Source organism: Physeter macrocephalus, chromosome 13, assembly GCF_002837175.3.
Source record: "Physeter macrocephalus isolate SW-GA chromosome 13, ASM283717v5, whole genome shotgun sequence".
Classification (NCBI taxonomy): Eukaryota; Metazoa; Chordata; class Mammalia; order Artiodactyla; family Physeteridae; genus Physeter; species Physeter macrocephalus.
The window spans coordinates 87,688,814-87,703,192 of NC_041226.1; the positions used below are offsets into that span (position 1 = coordinate 87,688,814).

The following is a 14,379-nucleotide window of genomic DNA, read 5'->3' on the forward strand; positions in this document are numbered from 1 at the left end:
AGCAGGGTGGGGGGCACGGCAGGACATCAGACGGTGACAGCTCCCAAGTGCTCAGTGCCCTGATGTGGGGGTGGACAGCGGAGGCACAGGGAGGGCCTCTAACCCCTGCTGGGGAGGGGCTTCCTAGGGGAGGTGACAGCTCGCCTGCCATGGGGTAAGTCAGACCACTTTTGGGGGGGTGTCCAATCAAGACGAGGAAAGACGAGCAGAGCTCAGCCCCCTGGGGTCTTGTGCCTGGGAAGTGGAGGGGGCGCGTGTGGGAGAGAGTGGGGGAAGGGCGGTGGGCGGAAAGGGCTCATTCAAGGCCTTGGGGCCTTGTCGGGTGGGTTCAGAGCCAGGGTGAGGACACGGGGGTGAAGGGTTAGTGGCCTGGGTCTGGGTCCTAAGAGGATTTCCGAGGAGCCGTGTGGAGGGCAGCACGGGCAGGTTGATAGCTGGGCAGCGGCTCTTGTTCCCCAGCGGACACGGGCAGTGCCCAGCTGCCCCTCCGGGTTCTGGAGGGGCCGGGGAGAGGCAGGCGCAGCCTGACGGCGGGGAGGGGCAGCCGGCGGGAGCCGGGCGGTCTTTCCAGGGTGGGCCTGGACCCCTCCAGGATGGGGAAAGGCTGGGGGCGGCTTCCCGGAGCAGCTGTCCCTGTGGCTGAACCACAGCGCCCCTTTCTTGGGCAGCGGGCGAGGTGAGCGCAGCAGGTGGGACGGTGCAGGTGGGCTGGCCTGGCCAGGAGCCCTGCCCCCACCCCGCCCCAGGCCATCCTGGGCGCCGGCGAGTTGACCTCAGGCACCGGTGAATTCCTCTGACTTCGCCTGGATCGCACCCCATCCGGATGTGGGCCCCCTCTTGGGCTGCCTCCTCCTGACCCTGGGCTGGGGGTGGTGCGAAGTGTGGGCAGTGCTGGGGGGCAGGGCAGCGCTGACCTGCAGCCTGGGGGCTCCGGAACCACAGCCCTGGGGGGAGGCGAGGACCTTGGGGCCCAGCCCAGGCCTGGGAAACCGGAGCTGCCCCTGACTGGGGCCTGGTGGCTGGGGGTATCTTCTCCTGGTCTCTGAGTGAGCAGGAAAACCCAGAGCCAGCCTGGGGTGTCACACAGACCCCAGGGTCAGGGCCCTGGTCTGCGAGTTAGGGGCCCTCTCCTCAAAATGTTGCCAATTTGGTCTAATGCTATAGAACCTTTCGCCCCCACCGGGGTACACACACTTCTTTTTTTTTTTTTTAATAAATTTTATTTATTTATGGCTGCGTTGGGTCTTCGTTGCTACACGCGGGCTTTCTCTAGTTGCAGCGAGTGGGAGCTACTCTTTGTTGTCGTGCGCGGGCTTCTCATTGCGGTGGCTTCTCTTTTTGTGAAGCACGGGCTCTAGGTGCGTGGGCTTCAGTAGTTGTGGCACGTGGGCTCAGTAGTTGTGGTTCGCGGGCTCTAGAGCGCAGGCTCAGTGGTTGTGGCGCACGGGCTTCGTTGCTCCGCGGCACGTGGGATCTTCCCGGCCCAGGGCTCGAACCCCTGTCCGCTGCATTGGCAGGTGGATTCTTAACCACTGCGCCACCAGGGAAGCCCTGAGTACACACACTTCCAAGGAGGAAACCCAAGACAGGTGATGGCTGGTGTGCCCTATCCACCTGGGCTCCCCAGTCTCCTCTGAGGGCCCCTCTGGGGAACGAACCACTGGGGCTCCCTCGTTTAATGGGTTCCTTGGCTGCAGGTTTCCAAGAGCCTCCAGGCTCTTGGTACGTGACAGACTTGGAGGAACAGGCAAAGATGAGAGGACAAAGGGGCCTGGTTTTAGTCCTGGAGGCGGGGACAGAACCTGGGGACCCCCTTAATTCCCACAGAATTAAGGGGTCCTGGGGTTTCTGTGTGTGTCCCCGGGAGGCCATTGGCCTCAGGAATGGGCTTCCAGGCTGGCTAGGGCGGAAAGACGGACCCCTTCTTATTCCAGGTGGGCTGGGCCTTGGGCAGTCACAGAAGAGGGGTGTCTGTCCGGGTGGCTGGGAATCCAGGCAGGATTCCCTGGGGAGGCATCCTTTGAGTTGGAAGCTGAAAGGTGGATGAGATTTTAAACTGTAAATTACAGGTACTCACAAGTAATGGTCACTATCAGAGCTTTAGAAACTACAGAAAAGCTCTAAGAAGAACATTAAAACTTCCTGTATTCTCACCACGCAGTTGTTGTCCTGGTCACGCTCCGGGTCATTGCAACAGCTCCCAACTGGATACCTGCATCCACCATCCACCCTTGGCCCCCACCGTCCACTCCCCGCCCAGGGCCAGAGGCTTCTGTGTGCCAGTCCTCCGGTGGCTTCCCCGTACCCAGAGGAGGCTGGCAAGGCCCCGTGCCATCTTCCCACACCATCTTCCTGCCACCTTCTTCACTGCCCATCTCTCCCTCTAGAATGTGCACTCCAGGGGGACAGGGGTTTGGGTCTGGGTTATTCTTGCCGTGCCCGTGTCCCCAGGTCTTGGAAGAGCACCTGGCTTCTAAGGCGTTTCTATTAAGTGAATGAATGATGTGTAAAATGAATGTGTGTGTATGTATGTGTGTGTGTGTGTGTGTGTGTGTGTGTATACACATAGTGTAGAGATAGGGATTCTGAACTGTTTCTATCCAGGATGGAATTCCACAACAAAAAATATGGATCGAGGGTTTTTGGCTTTGGGGAGATGTCATCGGTGTGTCACAGACGTGGGCGGCATCTGTGCTCAGGGGCTCACAGCCTGGCCTTTTTATCATCGCTTGAGATTTTCCCTAAGAATACATCTGCACTTCCTCCCAGGGCTTTCGATGGTCAATATCATGACTTTTAACAGCTCCCTGGCACTCCATCATCCTGGATTCCCTCATCATTTATTTAATCTGCCCTTATTGTTGGATAATTCATTTTCCGGGCTGCATCAGCATAAGCAATGCTTTCATGGGCACCTTTGTACATAAATCTCAGGGCAGATCTATTACTTTCAGGTACGTTACTAGAAGTAAAATTACTGGGCCAAAAGGCATGCCTGTTTTTAAGACTTGTGGTATACACTGTTCTCCAAAAGGATGGTTCCAATTTGGATAGAGTTCTAAAAAGTTTTGTCAATTTTTAGAACCCAAGTAGGGAAATTTACAAGTGTGTGTATAAAGAATAGGGACCACCCACAATCCGACGTTCCTGAGAAAACAACTGTTCACGCTATGGTTTATGACTTTCCGGATTTTTAAACCATGCATATTAAACACACATACAAATTATATGCAATATACATAATATGTATATATCTATGCATATTAAATATATAATATTTATATTTTATATGTTACCTCTCCCCCCTGGAGATCCTGCCGTGTGGCCACCCATGAGACAGTGGTTGCCTCTCTTGGTATCTGTGCCCGCCAAGAACATGTTGAGTAGCTTCACTTTTTAAAGTTTGAATTATGAAAATAATAGGGTTTTTCTTTTCATTTTCCAAATATAAAATTACAACATTGAATTATTCTTTTTCAAGCGACACACATCTCCCCAGACATGCCAATGCATCTTCTGTCTAGAATTTAACTTGCTTTTTAAAAGAAGTTGACACTACATTGTAACCCTCTGGGGAATACATTTTCACTGGCAGAGCGGGGCTGGGTGGGCAGGATGTTGCTGCAGGGGGACAGTAGCGGAGGGGACTGAGTTGTCAGGATTGTCTGAATAATCTGGAGTAGGGGACAAGGCGGGTTTAAGGCGGACAGGGAGAGCAGGGCTGGATGCTAGGACCTCAAACACCTGGCCTGGGTGATGGTACTTTGTTGGGAGGGCCTTGGGGAGCCCCAGAAGGCTTTAGGCAGGAGAGGGACATGATCAAGGCTGTGTTTTTTTGTTTGTTTTTAAATTTATTTTTCTTTTTGGCTGCCTTGGGTCTCCGTTGCCGCGCACGGGCTTTCTCTAGTTGTGGCGAGAGGGGGCTGCTCTTCGTTGCGGTGCGCGGGCTTCTCATTGCAGTGGCTTTTCTTGTTGCAGAGCACGGGCTCTAGGCACACGGGCTTCAGCAGCTGTGGCACACAGGCTCAGTAGTTGTGGCGCACGGGCTCTAGAGCGCAGGCTCAGTAGTTGTGGCGCACTGGCTTAGTTGCTCCGCAGCATGTGGGATCTTCCCAGACCAGGGCTTGAACCTGTGTCCCCTGCATTGACAGGCAGATTCTTTATTTATTTATTTTTTTGTGGTATGCGGGCCTCCCTCTGTTGTGGCCTCTCCCGTTGCGGAGCACAGGCTCCGGACGCGCAGGCTCAGCGGCCACGGCTCACGGGCCCAACCGCTCTGCGGCACGTGGGATCCTCCCGGACCGGGGCGCGAACCCGGTTCCCCTGCATCGGCAGGCAGACGCGCAACCACTGCGCCACCAGGGAAGCCCCCTGACAGGCAGATTCTTAACCACAGCGCCACGATGGAAATCCCAAAGATGTGTTTTAGGGCAATTAATCTGTCAGCTTATGCAGAACAGCCTGGAAAGTGATAAGATGGCAGATAATTTGAGCAGAGGCGTCAAGTCTCCTCTGTCATGGGTCCGGGGGTTCTTTGGGTGTGCTGTGGAAAGAGGGAGGCCAAGCTCAAGAGGACTTCCAAGCTCCATCTCCATCTGCAGTGGCTTTCCACACTGGGTAACAAGTTGCCACAAACGTAGCAGCTGAAAACAACACCCAGGGAATTCCCTGGTGGTCCAGTGGTTAGGACTCTGTGCTTCCACAGCAGGGGGCATGGGTTCCATCCCTGGTTTCCCGGTCAGGGAACTAAGATCCTGCAAGCTGCTCAGTGCAGCCAAAAAAGAAAAAAAGAAAGAGAGAAAACAACACCCGTTTATGGTCTTACAGTTTCCATAGGTCAGGAGTCTGGGCACAGCTTAACTGGCTGCTCTGCTCAGGGTCTCACAGGCTGCAGTCAAGGAGTCCTCAGCTGATGTCTCATCTGGAGCTCAGTATCCTATTCTGAGCTCATTCAGATTGCAGGCAGGATTGGGTTCCTTGTGATGGTAAGAATGACGCCCTTGGCTGCTGGGGGCCACCTCCTCCACAGGCAGGTCACAGCACAGCTGTTTGTTTCTCAAGGCTGGTGGGAACGCATCTCTCTGCTCTGAATCTCTTCTTTCAGGGAAGACCTGGACTCTCTTGTAAAGGTTTCACCTGGTGAGGTTAGGCCCACCAAGGATAATCTCCCTTTGGATAAGTCAAAGTCGACTGATTAAGGACCTTAATCACATCTGCTAAATCCCTTCATCTTCACCATATTCTGTCGGTTAGAAGCAAGTCAGAGGTTCCACCCCTACCCAAGGAGGGGGCATTGCGAAGTGTGTGTCTCCCTGGAGTGGGAATCACGGGACCATCTTAGAATTACGTCATCCACACCACTTTATCCAGTGCACCTTCCAGCTTCAAGGTGCCCACTCCCGACTCCTCGTATCCCAAGCTCGATCCATTCCCACTTCTTCTAAGATGCGAACTAAGAGGTTAAGAAGTTCTCAAACACGCTCCTTCCAGCACTTGCAAGAGAGAAGGGAATTCCTGATGACCACAAAGCTTCAAGACCTGAAGGACTAATGGTGGGATAACAGGAGCAGAGAGGAGAGCTTTGGATGGGGGCCACTCACTTACCAATAGGTATGGAAAAGACAAGTCCAGCTCTGACTGAGGCACCGAGGGGCACATAAAAGGGAAGAAAGCACGGTTTTTTCATTTCAAAGAGCTTCTCATGTAGTTGAGATGATCACATTGGCTGCTTGTTCTGTTTCCCTATGAGGTTCTTAGTCTCAATACAGAAAACATAGACACAAGTGGATCCGGAGCCATCATCAAATTTTAAGCATTTACACCTTGGTTTGGGTCTTCCCAGATTTTTTACACTGCACCTATGGAAACATATAAACATCTTGGCACACGTTGCTTCCACCCCCCCCACCCCATTTTGGATTATTTTTTGAAGTGGGGCTTAGAGGTAGAATTACTGGGTGAAAGCATGCAAACATTTTCGTGGCTGTTGGTCCATTTTCCAAAAGGCTTGTGCTGATGTTTATGCTGTGACCCCTGCTGGTGAGTTGGGATTTGCTTGTTTCTTTGTCTTTGGGTCAGGAGCCTGCAGCCCTCTCCGGTGATCTGTGTGGGAGAGGGCCCTTGTTCTCCCAGCTCTGTGCCTGGCGGGGGACCCCACAGCGCCCTCCAGTGGCAGGCAGCAGAGGTGCAGGAGTTTTGGTCCCCAGCTGGTGCTCCGGGAGTGTGGGCTTGGAAGGGACAAGGGGAAGAGCCAGGTTCTCTGAGAAGGGAACGTGCAATTTCACCCCAGAACAGGGAGTATTTTGACTTCCCTAAACTCCACCCCTTGCTCTGTGTTTTTCCACCGTAAACACCACAGCGCTCATTTATGGAGGGTAACTCTGCCAACAACCCTGTGAGGTGGCTTCTGTTATCACCCCATGTTACAGAGGAGGAAACTGAGGCCCGGAGAAGTGCCTTGCCCAAGGTAAAACTCTGGTCTTAATTTCTCAGGTTTTGGGTTTTGCAAGAGCCAGACTGCCTTTCCTTCAATTTCTCTCTCTTTCTCTCAAGTTTATTTCAAACAAAAAAACAGAAGCAGGTACATTCAATGCCCTGTCCCAAGCTTGCTTGGCCAAAAGGGAATCAGAGGGAGGATTCCAAGTTCTCCCAGCCCGGGACGGGGCCTCGGGTACCTTATCCTCACGGAAAATTATATCCCGGGACGGGTGCGCAGGAAGCTGCACACACAGCCTGCAATTAGGGCTACAATAGTGACCGCAATGTTGGAATATATTTTCTTTCACAAGGAGGGCCGCTGTGGCCCCTCCCTCAGCTCCCCAGAGCAGCATGTGTAAACGATTAGGCCGGTCTGTTTTTCCTTGAGCGCTTGAGAGGAAGTGACATTGACATCCTTGTGGCCCGATGTTGGGGCCAGCGCCTCTGTGGGAACCCGGCCCATGGCTTTTTCTGAAGCTGGTGTTCTTGGGACCCACCTTCCAGGCCCTAGTGGGAGCCCCCCCGCCAGGGTGACGCCATCTCTGCTGCAGGCAGCCCCAACCTGGCGATGCTTCGTGGCCCCTCCCTCTGGACTGAAAATAGGAAGACCAGATGCACCCCCATCTGAGTTCTGGGGCACTGCCCAGGGCCTGCGTGGGCTCGTCCACGTGCCCACAGAAAGGCCGCTCTTCCTGGCTGCCCGTGAGGGCACAGCTCTGGGCCCTGTGGGCCGGCCCTTCGCTGGTGCAAATCCTTGGGGTGGGTGTCAGCTCCTTGTGAGGGAGGACCCTGCTCAGACCAGGACGGCCCCAGCGCTTGTCTGGGTGGAAGGGCAGGCCAGCATCTTCCCGACCCCTCTACCAGGTGGGTCCTATTTCCAGGGTCTCTTCCTCCCAGGCATCCACGTGCTTAAGCCAAGTCCTGGCCCCCTGGGCTCCCCCTTGTTCCCCAGCCCAACATCTACTCATCAACCCCTGTCCCTGCTGTGTCTGGGACACCTCCCAGGTTGCCCACTCTGTCCCCATCTGGTCCAGGCTGCCACTTCTCCTGCCTGGACATCCAGCCCAGCCTCTGCAGGGGTCTCTCTGCTTCCAACAGGGTCCAGGGGCGGGTCCCTCCACCAAGCAAATCCCCTCCATGGCTCCTCACTGCCAGGGTGACATCCAAACTTTATTTTTTTTTATTTAAAAAACAATTTTTTTGGCTGTGCCACGCAGCATTTGGAATCTTAGTTCCCCGACCAGGGATCGAACCCATGTCCCCTGCAGTGGAAGCACAGAGTCCTAACCACTGGGCTGCCAGGGAAGTCCCGACATCCAGACTTTAGATCTGGCCACACAAGCCCCACGTGAGCCGTCCCTGCTTCTCTCCATCTTCATCCTGCAGGAGATCCAGGCCCAGAACTGTCCCCACTGGACCAAAGAGGCAACTTCTGGCCTACCCCAGGGCCTTTACACATGCTGTTCCCTTAGCCAGAAACACTGTCTTGCTCCCCTCTTTGTCTGGTGGACTCTTCATCCTTCCAGGACACTTCCTCCAGGAAGCCTGCCTGGATGCCTTAGACTAGGTTTGGGGCTCCTTGGGCTTGGTGAGGCCTCTGAAGCCAGGGACCCCGTGTCAATTCTCTGCTTTCTCCTCAGGGCCCGGCGTAGGGCCCTGCACACATATAATATTTCAAAATATTTGTTCAGTGAATGAATGGCAAATAGAAGCCCAGAAATCACTTACCCAAGGCAGAGGCCAAACTGAGCAAGAAAACACAGCTCTGGCTGTACCCCCCGCACCCCCTTCCCCTGCCATACACACACACAGTACAGGGCACAGGCCAACCCTTTGCTCTGGCCGCCGTAGTCAGGCCGGCAGAGCCAGCTCCGTATATCAGCAGAATGCCCCCTCCCCACGCCTTCAGCTGGAGCCTGTGCGTCCCCCTCATCGTTCCCCCGCCCCACCCAAGGACCAGAGTCCCAACTGCCCAGCCACAGGGAAGTTCACACGGCGATGGTCCCCAGGGCCTGTTGGCCCATCTGAAGGGGACAAAGCTCACCTCACAAGAACCGTGTTTTCTTTGTTTGTTTGTTTTGTTTTCTTATTTATTTATTTGTTGATTGGCTGAGTTGGGTCTTCTTTGCTGCGCGCGGGCTTTCTCTAGTTGCGGCGAGCCGGGGCTACTCTTCGTTGCGGCACGCGAGCTTCTCATTGCGGTGGCTTCTCTTGTTGCGGGGCGCGGGCTGTAGGTGCGCGGGCTTCAGAAGTTGCAGCACACGGGCTCAGTAGTTGTGGCTCGCGGGCTCTAGAGCGCATGCTCAGTAGTTGTGGCGCACGGGCTTAGTTGCTCCGTGGCACGTGGGATCTTCCCGGAGCTGGGCTCGAACCCGTGTCCCCTGCGTTGGCGGGCAGATCCTTAACCACTGCGCCACCAGGGAAGCCCAGAACCGTGTTTTCATGGTGGAATTTCTGATGGAGGATGGGGAAGAATCTCTGGGGGTAAATTGGGGGAGATGGGGAGGGTCCCCACCTCACTCAGGGGTTAGTTACACCTTCTAAAACAAAAACGGGGACCATCCCTCGTGTTAGGATTGTCACGTGGCTTTGACCTATTCAGGGTCACCTAGAAGATGCAGCCTGTGGCTGGTTGGGGGGGACACTGGCCCTTTGGGGGCACTTTGATGTGGTGTGGGTGGGGCAGACTAGAGAAACGGGGTCCATCCATGGAGTCCAGAGGTGTGATGGCTGTGTCACTGTGAGGGCCACCCCTCTGGAGGGGCCGAGCATCTTTGCGCCCTCTGAGGGTCGGGAAGTGTTGTCTTACTTCCTGGGGGCTGGTCGCAGAAATGATCGCTTTATTTTATTTTATTTTTTTCCGGCCGCATGGCTTTTGGGATCTTAGTTCCCCGACCAGGGATGGAATCCGGGCCCTGGCAGTGAAAGCGGCGAGTCCTAACCACCGGATGGATCACCAGGGAATTCCCAGAAATGATCTCTTAACTTCCCTGGAGGGTGTGCCCATCAGGAGGCGTGGCATGGGGCCAGGTGGAGAGGGCTGGCTTCAGACCATTCCCCTCACCCCACAGTTTTCTGCAGACTCCTCATAAGTGATGTCAGTGCCTGGTGGCACATGTGTCCTCTGTCACCCCCAGTGACCATCTCTGAAACGGTAGGTTGGAGGACTTGGAAGGTCTCTGGTGGCCCTGTCTGTTAGGACCACCCGTCTGTCCTGTGAGCCCACCTGGGACCTCCACTCTGCGCCCCGACATTCTGGGCCATCTGCCCGGGTCCCCCACAGTCAAATGCCCAGGGGACCCCCAGCTTCTGCGTGCGCAGCAGCAAGGGATTTAATTCTAGCGTCTGCCTCCACACACCCTCTGCTCCTGCCCTAGGGCAGGGGAGACACTCCCTGCACAGAGAGGGTTCGGGTCCTGGCCAGGGTCACACATCAGGGTTTCTCCCAAACACCCGGGTGTCAGGGGTTCCAGGGCAGGTCTCTGTCTTCCTATCCCTCTCCCCACCCCTGGGGCTCTCCAGGGTGATGGAGGACTTCCTGCAGAAAGAGGCACACAGACGAGGGCAGCTGGCCCCAAAAGGCCGTCCCTTCATCGGTTTGCTGCCCTTGTCCGCCCTCTCGCAATCTTTTGGGGCTTAACTTTTTTTTTTTTATTTCTTAAAGACAACAGCTTTTTGGCTTTCATACACAAAGTAAGTGAGGTCCTTGGTGAGCCGCCGCTCCAACCTTCCAGCCCAACACCTCCAGCGGCCGTGGATGAGGGGCTGAGCCGGGCTCTGGGCATCTCAGCAGCCTCTTGGGCCCAGAAGTCCGGGCTGAAGAGAGGGGCCAGGAGAGCCCACCCAGCCTGTCCTGGAGACAGGGGACAGGAGAAGGTCACCTTCCTGCGTGTCTGCCCTCTTTTCTGCTGTCGTGTGACCAGGGAGGCAGCGGGGTCCTGGTGGGGCTGGCTGTCAGTTCACCGTGGGCACCTGGCTATGATGCAGGCTGAACTCCTTGGCCTTGAGACGGAGGCTGGCGATGCTGTTGGCCATGTTGACCCCCGGGGTCGCAGGGCCTGAGCCTCCTGGGCTGTATGGCGGCACCGTGCTGGGGGTGACATAAGACACAAGGACATATTGCTGTGGCTGGCAGACCGCCGGGGGCCGGCCACCTCTGGCGGCCAGTCTGGGACCCCGGCCTCTGGTCCTCCTCAGCTCACTCGGCTGGGAAGCCTTCCCCTGGGGCTACAAGACTTGGGGGAAGAGGCAGAAGTACCCACAGTCAGCCCTGGGACACGGAGCCGCCCCCGTAGGCTTGTGGTCCTTCCTCGCTGGACCAGCAGCTTCCTGAGAGCGGGGCCTGCGTCCTGTTCACCCCTAGCGCCTGCCCTGGGCCTGGGATGAACGCACACCTGTACGGAAGGAGGCCTCTTGGAGGTTCTCCTGCCCCAGGTAAGAGCAGGGCAGGGAGGGAGCTGGGAGATCTGGGCGGCTAGCGTCGGCGTGAGTAGGACTCAGAGCCCGCGAGCCACGGGCTCTTGCCTCTCGCGAGACCACGGCTCCAGCACAGCTGCTCGCACAGACTAAGGCGTGTGGGCTGCAGAAACCCAACTCGCCGGCACCTCCTTCCTCTCCCTTCCTGCCCTGCCACCCTTCCCCAGCTTTGACCGGGACAAAACTGCCCCAGACTTTGACTCTGGGTCCCAGCCAGGCCCCTGGGACAGGGAACCACTCCCTCGGCCCCCCGGGCTCTCTCCGGGATGGTTGACGGAGGGTGCTGGGGCGCTCGCGCCAGCCTAGAAATCTGCAGGTTTTCAGCTGCCTCAGGACGATGTGGGTTCTCCGCTCCTTCCAAACAGGCCTCGTTTTCCCGCCCCTCCACAAGCTCACACGCTTGCCCACACACCCCTTGGTGCACCCCAGGTCCACGGGGCACCTGGGCACCTTTCCCAGCTCTCTTCAGATCCTCAAAGGAGTCTGGGCCCTAAAACACCCCACGGGGTGTCCTGGTTGCTTGCGCCCTCCCGACCCAAAAGGGTTCCCGCTCGCACCTGTAGGGGGACGAGGCCGTCCAGGAGAGATAATCGGGGCTCAGGGCAGTGGGCCGGGGAGCCACGGGCTGCTCGATGGCGGCTTCCTGGCTGTAGGACTTGAGCAGCGAGGCTGAGCGGTTGGCCAGCATAGCCCGCTCGTTTCGGCGGAACTTGGCCCGGCGGTTCTGAAACCAGACCTGGGGGCGGGAAGGAGGGGTGAGCGGGCTGCCGAGGGGACCCAAGTCCTTTTGGACCCAGTGTGTGCCTGCCCTGCCACCCACCCTGCACTGGCAGCTTCCCCTCTCTGAGCCTCAATTTTCTCATCTGTAAAATGGGGGTGATAAATGGTGCCTGCCGCTGGGTAAGTATGTGCTGGAGAATGTGCAAGTGGATGAATGGAAGAATGAACAGATGAGCATTTAGCTGCTGTGAGGTTGTAATGAGAGAGGTGCATGCTGGGTACTCAGCTCAGGGCTGGCACGGGACAAGCACTGAACACTTTAAAACGACTTTTATTTATCCAAACCCCGTGTGCCAGGCACTGCTCTAAGCTACAAAGGTATCAACTTCTTTCATTCTCGTAAGGACCCTATAAAACAGACCCACGTGATCCTCATTTTACAGGGAGGTACCTAAGGCACAGAGAGGCTGAGTAACTTGCTCAAGGTCACACAGCTGGTCAGTAGCAGGGCTTGGATTTGAACCTCAGCCCTCCTGGCCTCAGATGGTCCTGCTCTGAAACACCTCACCTTGGCAACTCCTTAACCCTGGGTGAGTGGTGGCTGCACGCTCCGCCGGGGGGCCCACGGATGGGCAGCACTCACCTGGACACGCGCCTCGCTGAGGTTGACGCGCCGGGCTAGCTCCTCCCGCACGAAGGCGTCGGGGTAGTGCGTGCGCTCGAACACGCGCTCCAGCGCCTGCAGCTGGCTGCTGTTGAACGTGGTGCGGTTCCGCCGCTGCTTCTTCTTCCGCTTGGCGGCGCCGCCGCGCCCGGGGCTGGGACACTCACCTGCGGAGGGGCCCGAGGGTCAGCGGGGCGGCGGACAGCGCGCAGTGGGTGCCCGCAGGGCCCCCAGCCGGGAGCTGCCGAGATGATCACGACTCAGGCACCAGCGCAGCAATGTGCTCTGAGCCTTCTACCTGTGTCTCCCTCTGCTGATGGATGGTGCAGCCCGAGAGCTGGAGCACCTCCCTTTAATTCACTCCTTATCCACTCCTTCATCCATCCATCCACGCATCCACCCTGCAACACATGTACTGAGCACCTACTGGGTGGCAGGCACAGGGCTAGGGCCCTGGGGCCATAATGGTGAACAAAAGCAGCCAGGTCCCCATCCTGTGGAGCCCGGGGACAAGCACCCACCGCCATGAGGGACAACTGACCTGGTGTGTGTGTGGTGGTGGTGGGGGGGGTGCCGCTGGAGACATCTACGTGTCCTCGGCTCCTAGCTCAGGCTCTGGGGCGTGGTAAACCCTCCATGGGTATTTGTTATTGAATTATATTAATATATTAAAAAAGAGCAGTGAGAGTCACAGTGCCAAGGGTCCACTGCAGGCACCCACAGGTTGATGGATGCTCACAGGAATCCTATAGACAGGTGCTCTTCATGCCCCATTTACAGAGGGAGAAGGGAGGGGGGATGTTCAGCTACTATTTCCACATTTCAATTTTACCCAAGGGCTGAACTGCTGACCCTTCCTCCTGCAGGGCCCAGCTCATTGTTCACTCCTCCAGGGAGCCCTCCCTGACCACCTGAGTCCACATGGAATCCCCTCTCCTCCACTGCACTCACCCAGCACTTAGAACCAACCCTGTCCGGTTCAGGGTCTGGTGTACCTTAATAAAAAATGTATATTTTATGGATAAATAGCAAGGTCTTACTATATAGCACAGGGAACTACATTCAATATCTTGTAATAAACAATAATGGAAAAGAATATGAAAAAGAATATATATATTTAACTGAATCACTTTGGTGTGCACCAGAAATTAACACAACATTGTAAATCAACTATACTTCAAAAAAAATATTTAATCAAACATTAAAAAATCTGGATCCTTAAAATTTGTACGGAGACACAAAAGACCCCGAATAGCCAAAGCAGTCTTGAGGGAAAAAAACGGAGCTGGAGGAATCAGACTCCCTGACTTCAGATTATAATACAAAGCTACAATAATCAAGACAATAGGGTACTGGCACAAAACAGAAATATAGATCAATAGATCAATGGAACAGGATAGAAAGCCCAGAGATAAACCCACTTACCTATGGTCAACTAATCTATGACAAAGGGGGCAAGGATATACAATGGAGAAACGACAGTCTCTTCAATAAGTGGTGATGGGAAAACTGGACAGCTACGTGTAAAAGAATGAAATTAGAACACTCCCTAACACCATACACAACAATAAACTCAAAATGGATTAAAGACCTAAATGTAAGACTGGACACTATAAAACTCTTGAGGAAAACATAGGAAGAACACTCTTTGACATAAATCACAGCAAGATCTTTTTTGATCCACCTCCTAGAGCAATGGAAATAAAAACAAAAATAAACAAATGGGACCTAATGAAACTTAAAAGCTTTTGCAAAGCCAACTACAAACAAGACGAAAAGACTTGTTTGTTGTTTCCGAATGGGAGAAAATATTTGCAAATGAATCAACGGACAAAGGGATAATCTCCAAAATATATAAACGGCTCATGCAGCTCAATATTAAAGAAACAAACAACCCAATCCAAAAATGGGCAGAAGACCTAAACAGGCATTTCTCCAAAGAAGACATACAGATGGCCAAGAAACACAGGAAAAGCTGCTCAACATCACTAATTACTAGAGAAATGCAAATCAAAACTACAATGAGGTATCACCTCACACCA

At 55.0% G+C, this 14,379-nt stretch overlaps 1 protein-coding gene across 1 annotated transcript; it reads right to left on the reverse strand.

Annotated features, from left to right (window-relative positions):
- Window positions 1-3,339: 3,339 nt before the first annotated feature.
- Window positions 3,340-12,864, reverse strand: LOC102979194 (paired mesoderm homeobox protein 2). Its single transcript, XM_028497386.2, has 4 exons — window positions 12,765-12,864; window positions 12,317-12,504; window positions 11,511-11,689; window positions 3,340-10,567 (listed from the first exon to the last, which is right to left on the reverse strand). The coding sequence occupies exons 1-4, from the start codon at window positions 12,862-12,864 to the stop codon at window positions 10,432-10,434; spliced, it is 603 nt and encodes a 200-aa protein (XP_028353187.1). The 3' UTR covers window positions 3,340-10,431.
- Window positions 12,865-14,379: the final 1,515 nt, after the last annotated feature.

Coding starts and splice junctions, on each gene's coding strand:
- LOC102979194 (XM_028497386.2), bottom strand. CDS start 12,864: ATGGCGGTGGGTGCTTGTCCCCGGGCTCCACAGGATGGGGACCTGGCT. Junction 11,690..12,316: donor TCAGCGAGGCGCGTGTCCAG/GTGAGTGCTGCC, acceptor TCCCGCCCCCAG/GTCTGGTTTCAGAACCGCCG. Junction 10,568..11,510: donor ACGGCCTCGTCCCCCTACAG/GTGCGAGCGGGA, acceptor TGTCACCCCCAG/CACGGTGCCGCCATACAGCC.